At 34.7% G+C, this 19,878-nt stretch overlaps 1 protein-coding gene across 1 annotated transcript; it reads left to right on the top strand.

The window, feature by feature from the left end:
• The first annotated feature begins 14,639 nt into the window (after nt 1-14,639).
• Nucleotides 14,640-18,672, top strand: LOC128922703 (uncharacterized). Its single transcript, XM_054234160.1, has 3 exons — nt 14,640-16,292; nt 16,365-16,521; nt 18,327-18,672. Exons 1-3 carry the CDS (start codon nt 16,124-16,126, stop codon nt 18,655-18,657), a joined length of 657 nt encoding a protein of 218 aa, XP_054090135.1. The 5' UTR covers nt 14,640-16,123; the 3' UTR covers nt 18,658-18,672.
• The last annotated feature ends 1,206 nt before the right edge of the window (nt 18,673-19,878 follow it).

The following is a 19,878-nucleotide window of genomic DNA, read 5'->3' on the forward strand; positions in this document are numbered from 1 at the left end:
CAAGCTGAATTTGCGCATTGTTGCGCAGTGAATATCATTCTAGATTGCCAAAAATATTAAAAAAAAACGGAAAATCCACTTTTTCGAATTCGGTTACATTCATTTGCATTCTTATTTGGAGTTAAAAATTGCAATTCGAGGGTATCATAATATGATATGGCTTCCTACACTGTTACACCTTTGACCAGAGTGTATTTGTGACCCTAATGGGACATATCCATGGCGCGCGTATTGGAAACAAAAACTTTTCTCATTTGGGCTTTCATAAATAAATGTATTCTCATATGAAAATATGAGATAATGCCACTATTTAAAAGGTTAAACGTGTTCAATAATTAGACGTATTTCTTTTCAAATTATTAAGTGGTGGATTTTTCATTATTTTCTGCCTTATTAAACGTCCAGCTTCCTTAACCACCCTTTTAGTAGTTGATTTGATCACTTTAATATTAGTTTTTCTTCAATTTTGACGGAATAGTCGTGATAATTTGAAGCTTCTCTGAGTACACACCGACCGCCTGCTTCCATAAATCGACGATTATTGTCACATCTAAAGTACTTTTCATGAGTTTCTTTATTTCGAAGAAAATTCTAAATTATTTTTTCTATGCCTTACCACTTTTTCCGCAATTTTATGCAAAAACAGTCCACATTCACGAACCGTTTCGATTTTGGATGTTTCTCCACAGATAAAACAATTCTTCTTCCCAAATTTTACAAAAAATTTAAGAAAACTAATCAATCAAGTACCTAAAAAGATTTGGTGCTTGTGGTTTAAAAATTATGCGAGATAATTAACATTGCATTTGGGGGCGCTATCCCGTCGTCGAGTCCTGGCATTCACTCCGGTGGATGAACGTCTAGCCACAATCCGCATCAAAGCGAGGTTCTTCAACATATCGCGGGGTAATGCTCGAAAATTTTACGAAAGGATCCGTCGACTAACTGAAGGTTTCAAGACCGGAGCACACTCCTGTAGGACCCCCAGAGATGATCTAGTTAATGATGACCAGAGTATACTGAATTTGTGGAGGGAACACTTCTCCAGTCTGCTGAATGGCAGTGAAAGTACAACACCAGGAGATGGCGAACCCAAATCCCCAATCGTCGACGATGGAGCAGATGTTCCATTGCCCGACCGTGAAGAACAATAAGGCGGCGGGGCCGATGGATTACCGGCCGAGCTATTCAAATACGGCGGCGAAGAGCTGATAAGGTGTATGCATCAGCTTCTTTGTAGAATATGGTCGGAAGAAAGCATGCCTGACGATTGGAATCTCAGTGTACTCTGCCCAATACACAAAAAGGGAGACCCCACAATTTGCGCCAATTACCGTGGATAAGCCTCCTCAACATCGCGTATAAGGTTCTGTCGAGCGTATTGTGTGAAAGACTAAAGCCCACCGTCAATAACCTGATTGGACCTTATCAGTGTGGCTTTAGACCTGGAAAATCAACAACGGACCAGATATTCACCATGCGCCAAATTTTGAAAAAGACCCGTAAAAATAGGACCGACACACACCACCTCTTCGTCGACTTTAAAGCTGCTTTCGACAGCACGAAAAGGAGCTGCCTTTATGCCGCGATGTCTGAATTTTGTATCCCCGCCAAACTAATACGGCTGTGTAAGCTGACGTTGAGCAACACCAAAAGCTCCGTCAGGATCGGGAAGGACCTCTCCGAGTCGTTCGATACCAGACGAGGTTTCAGACAAGGTGACTCACTCTCGTGTGATTTCTTTAACCTGATGCTGAAGAAAATAATACGAGCTGCAGAGCTAAATAGAGAAGGTACAATCTTCTGTAAGAGTGTAGAGCTACTGGCGTACGCCGATGGTATCGATATCATTGGAAACAACACCCGCGCCGTTAGTTCTGCTTTTTCCAGACTGGATAAGGAAGCGAAGCGTATGAGTCTGGTGGTGAACGAGGACAAGACGAAATATCTCCTGTCGTCAAACAAACAGTCAGCGCATTCGCGTCTTGGCTCCCACGTCACTGTTGACAGTCATAACTTTGAAGTTGTAGATAATTTCATCTACCTGGGAACCAGGTCAGCCTGGAAATCCAACGCAGAATCACTCTTGCCAACAGGTGCTACTATGGACTAAGTAGGCAATTGAAATGTAAAGACCTCTCTCGACGAACAAAAACCAAACTCTACAAGTCTCTCATCATTCCCGTCCTACTTTACGGTGCAGAAGCGTGGACGATGTCAACATCCGATGAGACGGCACTAGGAGTTTTCGAGAGAAAAGTTTTGCGGAAGATTTATGGTCCTTTAAAAATTGGCAACGGCGAATACCGCAGACGATGGAACGATGAGCTGTATGTGTTATTCGACGACATAGACATAGTCCAGCGAATAAAAAAACAGCGGCTACGCTGGCTAGGTCATGTTGTTCGAATGGATGAAAGTGCTCCAGCTCTGAAAGTATTCGATGCAGTACCCGCTGGTGGAAGCCGAGGAAGAGGGAGACCTCCACTCCGATGGAAGGACCAGATGGAGAGGGACCTGGCTTCGCTTGGTATAACCAATTGGCGCCAAACTGCCAGAAGGAGGGATACGTGGCGCGCTGTTTTGGACTCGGCTATAACCGCGTAAGCGGTGTCTACGCCAGTCAAGAAGAAGAAGCCTCCTTAACATCGCTTATAAGGTTCTATCGAGCGTACTGTAGGAAAGGCTAAAGCCCACCGTAAACAAACTGATAGGACCTTATCAGTGTGGCTTTAGACCTGGAAAATCAAAAACTGACCAGATATTCACCATGCGCCAAATCCTGGAAAAGACCCGTCAAAAGAGGATCGACACACACCATCTCTTTGTCGATCTTAAAGCTGCCTTCGATAGCACGAAAAGGAGTTGCCTTGGTACAATTTTCTATTAGAGTGTAAAGCTGCTGGCGTACGCTGATGATATCGATATCATTGGAAATAACACCCGCGCCGTTAGTTCTGCTTTTTTCCAGACTGGTTAAGGAAGCGAAGCGAATGGGTCTGGAGGTGAATGCGGACGCATTCGCGTTTTGGCTCCCACGTCACTGTTGACAGTCATAACTTTGAAGTTGTAGATAATTTCGTATACCTAGGCACCAGCATGAACACCGATAATAATGTCAGCCTTGAAATCTAACGCAGAATCACTCTTGCCAACAGGTGCTACTATGTACTGAGTAGGCAATTGAAAAGTAAAGTCCTCTATCGACGAACAAAAACTAAACTCTACAAGTCCCTCATCATTCCCGTCCTACTTTATGGTGCAGAAGCGTGGACGATGTCAATATCCGATGAGATGACACTAGGAGTTTTCGAGAGAAAGGTTTCGAAGGAAGATTTATGGTCCCTTAAACATTGGTAACGGCGACATAACCATAGTCCAGCAAATAAAAAGACAGCGGCTACGCTGGCTAGGTCATGTTGTTCGAATGGAAATTGTTCTATGCAGCTCTGAAAGTGTTCTATGCAGTACCTACTGGTGGAAGCCGAGGATATAAGGACCAGGTGGAGAAAAACCTGTCTTCACTTGGTATTACCAATTGGCGACAAACTGCGAAAAGGAGATATGCGTGGCGCGCTGTTGTGAACTCGGCTATAAGAAGAAGGAGAGTATTGTGACCCTTTATAGAAAAAAAATTGTAGCTCTAACCAAAATACTATGGATTATATTTGGTATCAACCAAGCATGCTTGGGGGGCGCTATTCTAATGACGCGCGGTGTACATAGATCCTACCTGGCATCCCAAGTTCTGAATATTTCTCTAACTGAAAGTATTAACCTAATTATAAATATGGTTAAAATAAAAGAACCTGTATCAAATATAGTTGAATCCAGTAAAAATTATTTTCAGATTTCAATAATTCTAATTTTAACTCCCACAAATCACCAGAGTGCTGTCGATGAACACCTGTTTTAATAGGTTTGTGTATATTACTTCTTGTCTTCTTCTTTGTTGGAATGAAAGTAAAGTAAGAAAACGCAAGACTTTCTACTCCAATTTCCTTTAATATAAATGTAATATATGTTCCGATCGTTCACAGTAGATTTCTCAGGACCGACAAGTAGCAGATCAGCCTTAATTAGTTCTCCATTTTTTCACATCCAAATTTATGTTTGTTGGACAATTTTAATGTTAGGAATTTACATACTATTGCATTGTAAAAGCATTAACATGAAAAATATAAGAATATGAATTTTCAAATTGCTTGTCTCTTTTAAATTCTCTCAAATAATTAAGAATCTTTATATAAAAGTTTTTATGAATCATAACATTGGTTTTTACAAAATTTAGATATTTATCATTTGTACATACATACATATGTGCGTACTTTACTTGTTTATTAGCATATGTTCGCTGCAAATATTGAAGTAAAATGTGATTTTTGTGCGTCAGTTTCCTGTGTTCTCAGGTTAGCAGTTGAAATTTCTTCGCAAATATTAATAATGAAAACAGTATTTTTTATGTTGTGGTTTCGTTGATGATTAATAAATTTTTTTCATGAATTATAATTTTATGTATGATTTGCGAAATTAGCTGGTTACATCGCGATTTAATGTACCAAACCGGTTGAATAATTTGATTAAGTTTACGTACTTTGGTATTTCCATTCATTCTTTGCAACTTTCTTTCTTAATTGTTGTTCTTAAATTAAGGCTGGTCTGATGGTTTATTTTATTTTATTTTTTGTTATGTTAAGGTGGAAAGAAATTATAATATAAAATATAATTGAATTGTTTGTCGTGAATGTAAATAAATGTTAACGCTTCTCCACGTCCTATAACAAGGCTCTAAGAAGGTAGCAGAAAAGTGAAGAAAATATAAATATTTATATAAAATATATTCAATTTCCTATCCAATATTGTGTTTTCGGGTAGTTTGACTCTCAAGTTACAATCGTTCAGCAGACAGCCTCTTGGGTTTCATCCACTTTCACAAATAGTCATATGCGTTTGATCATTTCCAGATAGGATCAAAGATAGGCGATCTCCTGATCGGATGACAGACTGATGAGTATGAAGTAGTATATATGTATATAAGTTAAAACGATTCACAGTCTCTGACATACTCTAATTTTTATGGAGGATTTGTCAACATGTTTCTTTGATATTTTTGGGGAATTGACTTACTTGATTAATTTCCTTTTCCCTGTGGTCATGATCTTATATGAAATCTCAAGGAATTTAGCGTACCACGAACAAGTGGTGGCCCCGCCTGGCGCAATGCGGGCATCACATCATCAAGCCACTTCTTGTCCACCTTTTTAAAAATAACAAATATTTTTCACGAACTAATTAGATCTAACTACAAAACATATGGATTTATTTTCTCTTAGAAATAATTCTTTAAAACTGCATATGGCATATATGCAATGTTCGGTGGGCTCAAACTTAGGCATTCTTTGTTTTTTATATCATAAAATAAATATAATGAATGATCGCATTTTTAATGACTATTGAAGAAAACAATTGCTTTTGTGGCGCTCTAAATCACAATTTAACTACCATATCTTTGTCCAATACCATAATCTAATGCTAGCTTAGCTTTGTGTTTTGTTGATGAATGGTGCAAAAATGTTAATTTGTTTACAATTTTACTGTAATGGAATGAATTTTGGAGGCCACCTCCTTGAAGCCGCATTGTGGTGATGACACATGCATTTACTAACCTATTCGCATTATGTCGATATGTACAGTTGTATGCATTTATCAAGGACTTCGACCAACGTTTCAACTTCTCGATATGATTTGATTGATAAATAAACGTGTTTCATATTAAATTAAAGAGTACAAACGCATGTTGAGTTTTCGTACATAAGTAGATATAGGTATAATAAAATTATAATTTTCAGTCAGACAGTAAGACAGGCGGCACTATTAGCGTGCGAATGTTTTCCGCCTTTAAAACTAATTCTAATTTGTCAGTTTTATTGTTTTCTGTACAATTTCTGATGCATTTTCCTCGGCTGCAATGGTGCTCCGTATGCATTCAATGCCACATGTGGTACATATAATACTTACAAGTGCATACACTTGTAAGAACGTATATCGCATGGTCTTGGATGACTAACCAACGAATGCGGCAATCGTCATAGTTCCGAATGAGGTGATGTTGTTAATAACTACAAAATAATAAAATTATTTAAATTTAAAGATGTAAGGAAGGGCGAAGCGTTAGCGGAACCGAACATTAAATACTATTGCTTAAGCAAGTACAATATAAACATATAAGAAAGGGCTAAGTTTGGGTGTAATCTCGCAATTTATTGACGAAATTTTTACAATTCATCCCGTACATGGAAGCTGGGGTAATACCTGAATCGATTTCCCTCATTCTAGGCACCAAGTTACTTTATATCCGAGATTATACGCTCATTTAATTTTGATAAGATATTCCCCATATGTTTTAACCGATAAGAAATTTTTTATTATTTGAAATTCGTTATTATTAGGTATTCATATGTATATGGGGGTTAGGGGAAGTTTGCCACGATTTTACCCATTTTTAGAAAAGGAAGAAAGGATTCCCTCTAAATTTCAATAGAATATCTGAGAGAGAGAAAATAGCCGCAGGCGCTGAGATCTTTAAAAAGCTATAGTCCGATTTCTACAAATTGTACAAAATATTATTGCGACACGTTCACTGGTGCTTGATTTATATGTTGCAAAGTAAACGAATCAGATGAAATAGTGTTGAATGCAGAGTAGGCGTGGTTATGTTGCGCCTATTTTCAAGGCTTAATATCCGAATGCCAAAAAATGTTAATTAACATATTCAGAACAGAGAATATATAAAATTAAGGAGAGGAACGGATGTATAATTATTTATACAGTGCAAATTCGGTCATAGGTTCTAAGCTAAGAAATTGACCGAGATTTATCTAATGCAAAATCAAGTGTTGGTGATCCGATCTCTGAAGAAATGTCCCCAAACTTGATTGATATAAATTGGCGAACTATAACTTGAATACCTATTTTATTCTTTTCGTAAATCAATGATTATTTCAAGTGCCCACATGTAAGAACAGTGGCAAAACCCGTTAATTTGTATATCCATCTCTGAATCTAGCGAAACCTTCTGAGTATGTAGCTTTTCGACATCATGGATCAAAATATTATCAGCGCCACCTACTGGTTTGAATATACTTTTTCATCCAGAACTTAAATCACGGGGAACCATCATTATTAACCTATTAAAATATTAAATATGAAAATAATTCCCAAAACCGGTACCGATAAACTCAATTGCTCACCATCCTCATACAATATTTTAATAAAACTTAATACAACTAACAAAATCAAAAAGCTTCATAGGATTTATGTGTTGGGCATAAATATTGTTAAATATTTTTGTTGTATTATTATACCCACGACTGACTTCACTGTAAGGAAGTGCGGTCGCTCGCTTAGCCCACGATTAAGTTCAAAGAACTCGTCATAAAATCTCTTGAGTGATGTGTTAAAACGTGACTCTGTTCGGCAAACGACAAGCCGTCATCCATTCGCGTCTCATTAAAAGGGAATTTCTGTCATAATCCACTTGCTGGAATTGCACATTTCCCGCATAGCAAGAATTGACCCACTTTCCACTTTGCGCTGAAGTGACAACGATTCTGCTGCGTATGAATTCTTCTGCATTCTGCATTCTGTTTTTTCGCTTTTCGTTATTTTGAACACCTTTTTGGTGGGTAGAATTTACTTTTGTTAGCGGGTGCATTTAATTTTCGCTTTTAATATGATCCCTCCATAAGAGCAATTTGCTATCAAGATGGCATACTGATCCAGTTAAGAATTTGTTTGGTGTAAATTATTTTCGCAAGAATGGAATGCAACTAAAAAAATTCTCCACCACCCATAAAAGCTTTCTTCGGGAGTGTGCGAGATTAATAAAAAGTTTAGTGCCGTCGGCTCAGTCACCGCCAGCATGTGGCCCAAATTGAAGTGTAAAAGTACAAATTGAAATAAAGTAAGACCCGTTTAATATCTCTTTTATGAGCACACTGTGGAGCTTAGCTACAGAGGATCATACGGTTTATAGGTTCCCAGACATATTGGTATAATTTTCGAACTATTAAACTTCGAGAATCATTTGTGTTTGATGTCTTTATGAGTGTGCAAAGGCCATAAAGATATTTGAGTTTTCGATTGTACTATATCTATATATACTTATTTATATTCAAATAGTTTTGAAATGTCGTAGCTTCTATTTTCTAGACATATGTGAGTTGCGTCTGTCCTTATCACTTATTACTAGGAGTTGATGACATTTACTCTGACGGTAATAGTTTGGTGAACTAAAGGATAAAGACTAAATCGCGGTGTGTAAATATTAATACATTTGACTACTGCTAGTCATCAGTTCATTTGCTTATTTCTCTACCATATGTCTAGCTATTCTTACCAAACTGACATGATTCGCTTAGGAATATATCAAGGTTTAGAACAACATAGCATTGCACTGCCACAATAACAACAACAACAAAAAGTTTTTCTGTGAAATTTGTAAGAAACGTGTAAATAATTTTGACTACCTCTGCATTTAAAGTATATATAAAAGCAACTGTTTCATCATTGAGTAGTTTGGCTACCAGTGTATTAGACAATGCCTGAAATTATGCAATGGTAGATAATAATTAGATATCATTTTAAAAATCAACGTGAACGTACGTTAGATTTTTACAAATTAAAAGGCTGCATAAAGAAATTTAATACTAAAATACAGTGGAACTTCTCTAACTCGAATCACCATAATCCACAAAAAAACTTCGAGTTATAGAAATTTTAAATAAAATATACATTTTTCAAAAAAGCTGTGAAATATAGATTTACCCACAGTTTTAGTTATTTACTTCGCTACTAGTTGTATGTAAATACATTAAAATACGTATTTTGTAATTTTGTTTGTTGCAGTTGGCTATTGTTTGGCTCTCGACGTCTATATCTCATGCATTTGTTACCCGATTTAGGAAATCTATAAGCATAAAATCATATTTTTTGTTTGCCCCCATACGATATAGAAAGACTCTTTTAAAATTGTTCCCTGATAGTAAAAATATCCTGGTCGAAAAGTTCGATTTATGGAAGGAAATTTGTATGAAATTTGTCTTCTATTGCCACTTCAAGAGTTCGACTTATGGAGAACTTCGAGTTATAGAAATTCGATTTAGGGAAGGAAATTTGTATGAAAATTGGCTTCTAAACGCCATTGCCAATTCAAGTGTTCGAGTTATGGAGATCTTCGACTTATAGGAGGTTCGAGTTATGGAAGTTCCATTGTATTTAAGAACTTCTTCTTCAAGACTGGCGTAGACACCGCTTACGCGGTTATAGCCGAGTCCAAAACAGCGCGCCACGTATCCCTCCTTCTGGCAGTCTGGCGCCAATTGGTAATTCCAAGCGAAGCCAGGACCCTCTCCACCTGGTCCTTCCATCGGAGTGGAGGTCTCCCTCTTCCTCGGCTTCCACCAGCGGGTACTGCATCGAATATTTTCAGAGCTGGAGCACTTTCATCCATTCGAACAACATGGCTGGTTTTTTATTCGCTGGACTATGTCTATGTCGTCGAATAACACATACAGCTCATCGTTCCATCGTCTGCGGTATTCGCCGTTGCCAATTTTTAAGGGACCATACATCTTCCGCAAAACCTTTCTCTCGAAAACTCCTAGTGCCGTCTCATCGGATGTTGACATCGTCCACGCTTCTGCACCGTAAAGTAGGACGGGAATGATGAGAGACTTGTAGAGTTTGGTTTTTGTTCGTCGAGAGAGGACTTTTCTTTTCAATTGCCTACTTAGTCCATAGTAGCACCTGTTGGCAAGAGTGATTCTGCGTTGGATTTCCAGGCTGACATTGTTCAGGTAATAAAAAAATTTAGTTTTGTAATTGCAAAGCTAGGCTTATAATAGGAAGAACTTTTGATGGTCATCAAAACAAGGCCTACATTAAACACTTCCGAAAAGCACCTGCAATAGAAACCTCCTTTAAATATGCTGTTACAACTGTATCGTTATCTATCTTTAAATGGTTGTAACTTTTTTTTAGTGGTACTAAAAATATTTGGGCGACACTAAGGAAGTGCCCTAAAAGTATGTAACGGCTACCTATAAGTAATTTGAATAACATATGTTCAAATGTTCCAAAACATCTCTATAAAAACCAGGTTCGGCGTAAAAACTGATAAAAAAACACGCGTTTAAACCACATCAAACTAAAAAATTAAAAATAATTCTTAATATACAGTTTGTCAACAAATTCTTTGCAAAATGAAAATTGACTCAAAAAATCAACTTTGACATTAAATTTCTTTAACAAAGGTTTAGTTTTTTATGATTTTTCTTTTACAGTATTATTATAGGATATACATATCTAGTCATAGAATATGTTAAAAAAATAACAAAAGTAAAAACAAAAACATAAGATAGGACTCAAATAAGCAAAAACAACAAAAAACCAATTGTCAATCAATTCTTTGCAAAATGCAAGCACATGTCGAAGAACGAATTCATGAGAAATGAACGGGACATTTCACAAAAAAAAAAGCCAACACGTGTTCTTCTCGGAATATTCTGGCATATATTCATGTTTCGAATTGCACAGATCTAATTGGAACTACCGATCTAGTTGAAAATAAGAATCGTCAAGTAAATGAGTTCATGAGAAATTTAACCAATTGGTATATTTTCATTATTTCAAAGAAAAAAATAAAAAATAGGTGTCCAAAATTTTTAATATTAAGCTAAGGACTATATACAGCATTTTTCAGGTGCAAAAAATAAAATATACTGCATTGGAAGAACTCTGGACGCAAACTTTCAGAGCTTTCATTTTGGGATTTTTCTAAAATAATACAATAAGTAGATAAAAACCCCAAAAATTTGACTGAAAGAGATGGGGGCAAATAAAAAATAGTATTACAGCAACAACAGTAACCATGAGGACGTGAGAAAAGAGTCAGTACTCGTCCCAAGTAGCGTGGAAAACGCCACCGCTTTCTGTCATTAAAATTAAAAAATATATCAAATTCGCTATAGATGATTATTATAGGCCAACGTAGGACTGAAGTCTGTTTCCGCCAAACTTTTCTGGGTCCATCATGATGCTACGTCATTGTCTTCGTCTAGTCACAAAAAATAACGCCATTCCAGTATTCCATTGGCTTAGTAACATCAACTATAGCTAATTTTCAATAGTAATAGATGCTATTGGTATATAACTGTGGCATTTTCCTGGCTACATGGGACGAGTACTGGGGAAGATTCAACACTATTCTCACTTCCTCATGGTTACTGTTGTTGTTGTAATATTTTTTATATTTTTCCCCAATTATTTCGGGCAAATTTTTGGGGTTTTTATCTACTTATTGTAATACTTTAAAAAATCCCAAAATGAAAGCTCTGAAAGTTTGCGTCCAGAGTTCTTCCAATGCAGTATATTTTATTTTTTGCACCTGAATAATGTTGTATATAGTCCTTAGCTTAATATTAAAAATTTTGGACACCTATTTTTTATTTTTTTCTTTGAAATAATGAAAATATACCAATTGGTTAAATTTCTCATGAACTCATTTACTTGACGATTCTTATTTTCAACTAGATCGGTAGTTCCAATTAGATCTGTGCAATTCGAAACATGAATATACTTATGCCAGAATATTCCGAGAAGAACACGTGTTGGCTTTTTTTTTTTTGAAAATGTCCCGTTCATTTCTCATGAATTCGTTCTTCGACATGTGCTTGCATTTTGCAAAGAATTGATTGACAATTGGTTTTTTGTTGTTTTTGCTTATTTGAGTCCTATCTTATGTTTTTGTTTTTACTTTTGTTATTTTTTTAACATATTCTATGACTAGATATATCCTATAATAATACTGTAAAAGAAAAATCATAAAAAACTAAACCTTTGTTAAAGAAATTTAATGTCAAAGTTGATTTTTTGAGTCAATTTTCATTTTGCAAAGAATTTGTTGACAAACTGTATGCTGACAAATACCGACTTCTGTATGATCTTGGGCATGCTGATTACAAAAACCTAAGAAAGAAGGGCTACGCGTGGAAGGAAGTTAGAGTCTGCACGAAATTGAGTCTTAAGTAAATTATAGAAACACTACATACAATTCTTGCTTGAATCCATTAATAGAAATGGAGCGCAAGAAAAGGTGAAAGAGTCTCCATGACTGCTACCAAAGAAGTAGGCGAAGTGGAAGTGGTGCCGAACCAGAAAGAAAAAAATGGAAATATTTGGAAGCTATGTCTTTCTTGGAGGTGGTGAAAAATTACCCTAAGGCACTATATTAATATATGTATTTACTTTCCATTGTATTTTACACCAACAACAACTATTTGCAAAAAATTTAAGGTGGGGAATGTAATGGAAATTGCAATAAAAATCATTTAAAAAAAATTCGTAGTGGGCATAATTCTTTCACCCACCGAAAGTTTCGCCAGTTTCTAGAAGAAACCGAAGCAGAATTCAACGATGTTCTTCTTCACACCGAAGTGAGGTGGCTTAGTAGGGCTAAATGTCTTGAGCGTCTATTTAATCTGAAGACAGACGTTATTTTTTGGAAAAATATTGATGAACATAAATATCCTCTTTAAAAAACCAAATTTATAAGTTGTATTCAATGTTGGGAACCACATATGTATATTTGCGAATCTGCGTTTTATGCTATGGTATATATAAAGAATTCCTATAGAACAAGGCTTTCAGATAAACATTTAGAAGACCTGCTTAGAATAAAGGTAGGAAATTTTGTTTTAAGCTATGACGACCTTCGTAAATTTATTAAAGAATGAACTCTTTTAAATATTTATAGTAATAACATTTGTGACAATCAGATAATTGATTGAAATTAACTGACCTTTGAAATGGGTATTCATAATATTTCATACATATTTTATAATAGCTTTAACTTTATTGAAGTTTCGTTATATATTTAAAATATTCGATGATTTCAAGTACAGATTATTTTTTTATATTTTCAAGTTTTTAAATGAATTACATTACTAATGAATTAACTAATAACAAACATTTTATTCTTACTTGAAATGCAAAATAATTATATTTTATATTCAATGGTTTATACAAATATTCTAAAAAATGTGCATATGTATATACATACATATATGTACGTATTCGTAGCATTGCGGCTTCGTGCGACATTGACCTGCTCGTTCGACATCTGCAAGCAGACTGATTATTTTTGGTTGCTGGTTCGCTTGGTCCCACAGTAAGCGCACTAATATAATCTAATTTTGTGATGCTTGTTTGATTGTGATGGTGCCCATCCCTGCCCTGTAGTTCGGTAGCACCGGGGAACAGCTAACGATATGACTAATTCCTAATCATTAGGACCAGATCCAGCCCGATTACTCGCAATGTTATTTGACTAACGATTTTTACATTGCAATGTCATACGAGAGTAATCGAGCGGTGCGACGCTGCATTACCCGTCATTGGTGAAATTACTAGTTCCAAAATCGTTATTGAATCGCTAGCATTTTCATTAATTGAAAATGGCTAGTGATTTGACCAACTCCAAATCGTTAGTGATTTCATTAATTCAAAATCGCTAGCGATTCTATTGGTTCATTTACGAAAATAAAAGACATTTTTATGAAATTCAAAGCAATATATTTATTAAATTCAATTATATGAATTTTTTAATTTATTTTCCTAAATAGTAGTTTGGTTTTCACTCTTAGTTCAAACTAATTTATTAAACAAAAAACGTTCTTTAACGTGTTTTAAAATATGGCCAAAATCGTTACCTTATGTATGTATGTATGTATTACATTCCATTATTATTTATTTTCCTTATTTACTAAATTATTATTTTTTATTACGCGTTTTTTTAAGCTAAAGGGGTTGGTGGAGTTAATTCTCTTTCGATACAACGTCTATCCCGGTAGGAATAGACTCTAAACTAATTTAAATATATAACCAATAAGGGCGTCGAAAAAATATTTAAAGCTTTTGATCGAATCTTTGCCCAACACTCCATCAGTATTGTACAGTATGGCCAATTTGTCCGTTATTATCTTCTTCAGGTTTTGCACCACCCCAGAACCCTAGAGAATTTGAGTCATACATTTGATCAGCACGGTAAAAACGATAAACGGTAAAAATTTATAAAAAAAAATCGAAATTTACTGAAACGTATTTTAAATAAGGAAATCGAATGAAAAAATTTACTTACGTAGTTCTTCTTTCCGATAGCTTCTATGTCTTCTTTAATTCGGCCAAAATCTTCTTTGTTTTTAATTGGAATTTTTTTAATTATTGCCGAGGAGTCGTTGGTGCGTTCTCTCAGGAGCTGCTGAATTAGTACTTTCTGCTGTGCTACTTCTTCCAGGAGCACTTGGTACGCACCCGTACCTCTCATTTCTTACTAGACGACGCATATGTATGTATGTCTCTTACCTACAATTTCCTTTGTTGCCTTCATTTTTTATTATTATTATTATCTGCCTTATTTCACTAGTAAACTTTTTTTACCGTTAATCTTGTATTTATTAATTAATATTGTATTTATTTATACTTAATAAATTACAATTTTATTAGACTTTATTTTTTCGCAATAACAACACTATATTGTATTAATATGTAAGTTAATAAAACTTTTTATTTACTAATGAACAGGAACGTCTGTTCTTGTTTTTATACTGCTCTTCCACTACAATTGACGACTTAAGTGCTGAACACATAGACGACGGCAAGCGACGAGCGACATCTGTCAAATATTAAAATACAAGCGTTCTTAAGGGCACAGCTTTTTAGACAACAGCACGACTTTGCCACAAAAAGGTTGAAGTCTCCGCTGTCGCCAAATTAGAAATGTTTCTAATTTTGCCAACGACAATGGCCGCTGTAGAGCTGTCACTAATATGTGAATTGTAAAATTATTCAAAGTTCTAACAAGTATGACGTTATTTTGTCAGCAGAAGCGTAAAATAGCTTTGATATATCATTTATAATAACAATCGATTATTTAAAACAAATAAATCGACCTATTTTTACTTTTTTTTTGTACAAATAATTTCATTTTAAACTAAATATGTAAATTTTATTGCAGTGAAAGGCTTCAGTAAGGCAACACGACGTAGCGACGGCTGTTCACAAATGTCGCTTTGAAGCCAGCGTCTTGAACATTTTGAAGACGGCAGCGACATATCAAACAGTAATTTCATTGTTGCACTAACATCTTTCACTTCAATAAAATTTACATATTTAGTTTAAAGTGAAATTATTTACGCAAAAAATGTAAACATTGTCGATTTATTTGTTTTAAATAATCGATTGTTATTATAAATGATATATCAAAGCTATTTTACGTTTCTACTGGCAAAATGACGTCATACTTCTGAGAACTTTGAATAATTTTACATTTCACATGTTAGTGGCAGCTCTACAGCGGCCATTGTCGTCGGCAAAATTAGAAACATTTCTAATTTGGCGACAGCGAAGACTTCAACCCTTTTGTCGAGAAGTCGTGCTGTTGTCAAAAAATCTGTGCCCTTAAGAACGCGTGTATTTTAATATTTGACAGATGTCGCTCGTCGCTTGTCGTCTTCTATGTGTTCAGCACTTCATTCTTGAGAACAAGCGAAAACAAATCAGTTGCTGTCTGAATTTTGAACAAGCAACACGTTACTCCAGGGATAAAGGTACAAACCCAATGCTGGCTGGCTTTGCTGGCTTTGCTGTGGGAACTGTCAAAACTGAATAGAACTATACTACAGCACATGAAAAGAGACCAAATGCAGCTTTGCTTCAAGCGCTTGAAGTTTCAAATAGCTCTATGTTCTATTTTCCAGCGCTTTTGTCGCTTTTGACATATAATATTTTAACCAAGGATGCCAGTCGGTATCTTTTTTCTACATTGGCGCATCATTTTTTATCACATTTGTGTATTTTAGCCTTTTACGAAACTTTTAAATATTTAACATACATGTACATATATAATAATAATAAAACGTTTGACAAAAAATTTGTTCAAATGAAATTTAAAAATATAATTAAAATATTTTTTTCAACGTTTTGGTCCGTAAGATATTAAGTGGCAATCGTGATTGTGACATCTCTGTCTTTTGGTTTGTTTGAATGAAAATTGCGCAGTTTAAAAATGTTTTGTAGTTGGACAGATATTTTCAAATTAAAAATGTTCGAAGAAATGCTTATTAGCGAAATAGAAAAAAATAAATGCATCTGGGATAAAACTCAGTTGTGTTACCGGGACAAAAACAAAAAAGACCAAGCTTGGCGAGATGTTTGTGCTGTTGTCGGAGAGTCGGGTAAGTTTTTGTTATGAAAATTCAAAATGGAACATATATATGTAATTATATTTTAAACACTTATCTTTAAAGAGGCTGACTGTCGCAAAAGGTGGAAGTCTTTGCGTGACCGATTCGCCATAGAATTAAAATTGCAGCACCAGCCCAGTGGAAGTGCTACTGCTTTTAAGAAGAACTGGCCATATTTCGACCTCTTAGTATTTTTGAAAAAAACTGTCGCACCTAGAAAGTAAGTACAGTTTGTCAACAAATTCTTTGCAAAATGAAAATTGAAAATTGACTCAAAAAATCAACTTTGACATTAAATTTCTGTAACAAAGGTTTAGTTTTTTATGATTTTTCTTTTACAGTATTATTATAGGATATATCTAATCATAGAATATGTTAAAAAATAACAAAAGTAAAAACAAAAACATAAGATAGGACTCAAATAAGCAAAAACAACAAAAAACCAATTGTCAATCAATTCTTTGCAAAATGCAAGCACATGTCGAAGAACGAAGTCATGAGAAATGAACGGGACATTTCACAAAAAAAAAAAGCCAACACGTGTTCTCGGAATATTCTGGCATATATTCATGTTTCGAATTGCACAGATCTAATTGGAACTACCGATCTAGTTGAAAATAAGATTCGTCAAGTAAAAGAGTTCATGAGAAATTTAACCAATTGGTATATTTTCATTATTTCAAAGAAAAAAATAAAAAATAGGTGTCCATTTTTAATATTAAGCTAAGGACTATATACAGCATTTTTCAGGTGCAAAAAATAAAATATACTGCATTGGAAGAACTCTGGACGCAAACTTTCAGAGCTTTCATTTTGGGATTTTTCTAAAATAATACAATAAGTAGATAAAAACCCCAAAAATTTGACTGAAAGAGATGGGGGCAAATAAAAAATAGTATTACAGCAACAACAGTAACCATGAGGAAGTGAGAAAAGAGTCAGTACTCGTCCCAAGTAGCGTGGAAAAAGCCACCGCTTTCTGTCATTAAAATTAAAAAATATATCAAATTCGCTATAGATGATTATTATAGGCCAACGTAGGACTGAAGTCTGTTTCCGCCAAACTTTTCTGGGTCCATCATGATGCTACGTCATTGTCTTCGTCTAGTCACAAAAACTAACGCCATTCCAGTATTCCATTGGCTTAGTAACATCAACTACAGCTAATTTTCAATAGTAATAGATGCTATTGGTATATAACTGTGGCATTTTCCTGGCTACATGGGACGAGTACTGGGGAAGATTCAAACTATTCTCACTTCCTCATGGTTACTGTTGTTGTTGTAATATTTTTTTATATTTTTCCCCAATTATTTCGGGCACATTTTTGGGGTTTTTATCTACTTATTGTAATACTTTAGAAAAATCCCAAAATGAAAGCTCTGAAAGTTTGCGTCCAGAGTTCTTCCAATGCAGTATATTTTATTTTTTGCACCTGAATAATGTTGTATATAGTCCTTAGCTTAATATTAAAAATTTTGGACACCTATTTTTTATTTTTTTCTTTGAAATAATGAAAATATACCAATTGGTTAAATTTCTCATGAACTCATTTACTTGACGATTCTTATTTTCAACTAGATCGGTAGTTCCAATTAGATCTGTGCAATTCGAAACATGAATATATGCCAGAATATTCCGAGAAGAACACGTGTTGGCTTTTTTTTTTTGAAAATGTCCTGTTCGTTTCTCATGAATTCGTTCTTCGACATGTGCTTGCATTTTGCAAAGAATTGATTGACAATTGATTTTTTGTTGTTTTTGCTTATTTGAGTCCTATCTTATGTTTTTGTTTTTACTTTTGTTATTTTTTTAACATATTCTATGACTAGATATATCCTATAATAATACTGTAAAAGAAAAATCACAAAAAACTAAACCTTTGTTACAGAAATTTAATGTCGAAGTTGATTTTTTGAGTCAATTTTCATTTTGCAAAGAATTTGTTGACAAACTGTATATGCATAAGTGAAAATATTGCTTACAGTTGTGATTACACTAATGTGTTTATATATATTATTTTAGCACAACAACCAATGTTATTAGTGAAACCGAAATAGAATCATCATTTAGTTTTGACATCAACGAAAGTGGGGAAATCATTTTGGATAATGAAGAAGAAAATGCAGTGCCAGTTCCACCTAAGAGGAAGAAGAAAAAAGAAGACCTGGACTACAATTTAAATTCGTTGGCTGAAAATGTTAACGATTTTTTGAAAACACAAAAGCCTCATGATAATATCTTGGGTGCCATTGGCGACATTTTCGAAAAAGTGCCTGAACATCAACAGTTGACATTTAAATTTGATGTTCTGCAATATGTTCACCAAAAATTTAAATATTTAAATGTAAATTAATAAAACTAATGATTAATGATTATCAATTGATTTGAATTGTTATGTTTATGTAAGTGTTTTTTTATAGTAATAAAATATGAATGAAATGAAACAATTTATTCAAATTTATTTCTTCTTTCAGTAGACACATTTAATAAATAGTTTTTAAAACAAGCATTTGTTGCAAAATTTGGTGTGACAAACATTAAATTTTGTTGTTGAATAGATGTGTTTTTAATTTATCTCTCATATTGTAGTTACTTGTACTGCATCTGTTTGAAGATACTTGGCTAATTGATGGTATGGGAACAATTTCACTTCGCCAAGTACCATCAATCACCGTATCATCTTCATAACTATCAACGAAGTTTGTACTTATGTAGTTATTTGTTGATAATTTCACAAAATTGTGCAAAACGATACAAGCCTTCACAATTTTTTCCGCACTATTTGGGGATAAACATAGAGTCGTACGAAGGATTCTCCATTTGGCAGTAAGTATGCCAAAAGTATTCTCTATTATTCTACGTGCACGAGAAAGTCTCCTATTAAAATATGCCTGCTCTGTCTGGATACCTCTACCTGGATAAGGCCTCAATAAATACCGACGAAGGGGAAATGCTGCATCACCTACTAAATAATGTGGGAACGGCTCTAATTCTCCCGGTAATGGACAATCTGCCGGAATGTTGAGAGATTTATTTTCAATAGCTTCTGTAATTTTTGAAAATTGAAGAACACCCCCATCGCTTTGACTGCCGTACGCTCCAATATCTACACATGTAAACGTGTAGTTGGCATCACATATTGCCATCAGTACGATGCTGTAATTGCCTTTATAATTATAAAACATTGAACCTGAATTCGAAGGACATGTAATGTTAATATGTTTCCCATCGATGGCACCGATGTAGTTTGGCATATTCCACAATAATTTAAATTCATCAGCAATACGTAACCACTCTATTTCGGAAGGCACCGTCACATAGAGTTCTGACAACAAATTCCATATTACCTCAGACGTTTCTAATGTTATCTGAGCGTTGTTAGTCCAATTCTATGCACAAGCGTATGGAATTGTCGAGTGCCACCGTGAGCTAGGTATCTTTCAAATGATAATAGAACATGAAAAAACAGAAAGTTATACATCCATAATATATTTACAATAGGGTTATAAATAATCTGCATTTTGAAGATATTGGTGCTCTTATTGAATTCTTTTGTAATGAATTTTCCAGCAAT

The sequence above is a fragment of the Zeugodacus cucurbitae genome, chromosome 6 (genome assembly GCF_028554725.1).
Source record: "Zeugodacus cucurbitae isolate PBARC_wt_2022May chromosome 6, idZeuCucr1.2, whole genome shotgun sequence".
Taxonomy (NCBI): domain Eukaryota; kingdom Metazoa; phylum Arthropoda; class Insecta; order Diptera; family Tephritidae; genus Zeugodacus; species Zeugodacus cucurbitae.

Excerpts from the sequence above, each read along its gene's own strand:
- LOC128922703 (XM_054234160.1), top strand. The coding sequence starts at position 16,124 with ATGTTTTGTAGTTGGACAGATATTTTCAAATTAAAAATGTTCGAAGAA. Across the intron at positions 16,293-16,364 it reads TGCTGTTGTCGGAGAGTCGG|AGGCTGACTGTCGCAAAAGG; the intron begins GTAAGTTTTTGT and ends TTATCTTTAAAG. Across the intron at positions 16,522-18,326 it reads AAAACTGTCGCACCTAGAAA|CACAACAACCAATGTTATTA; the intron begins GTAAGTACAGTT and ends ATATTATTTTAG.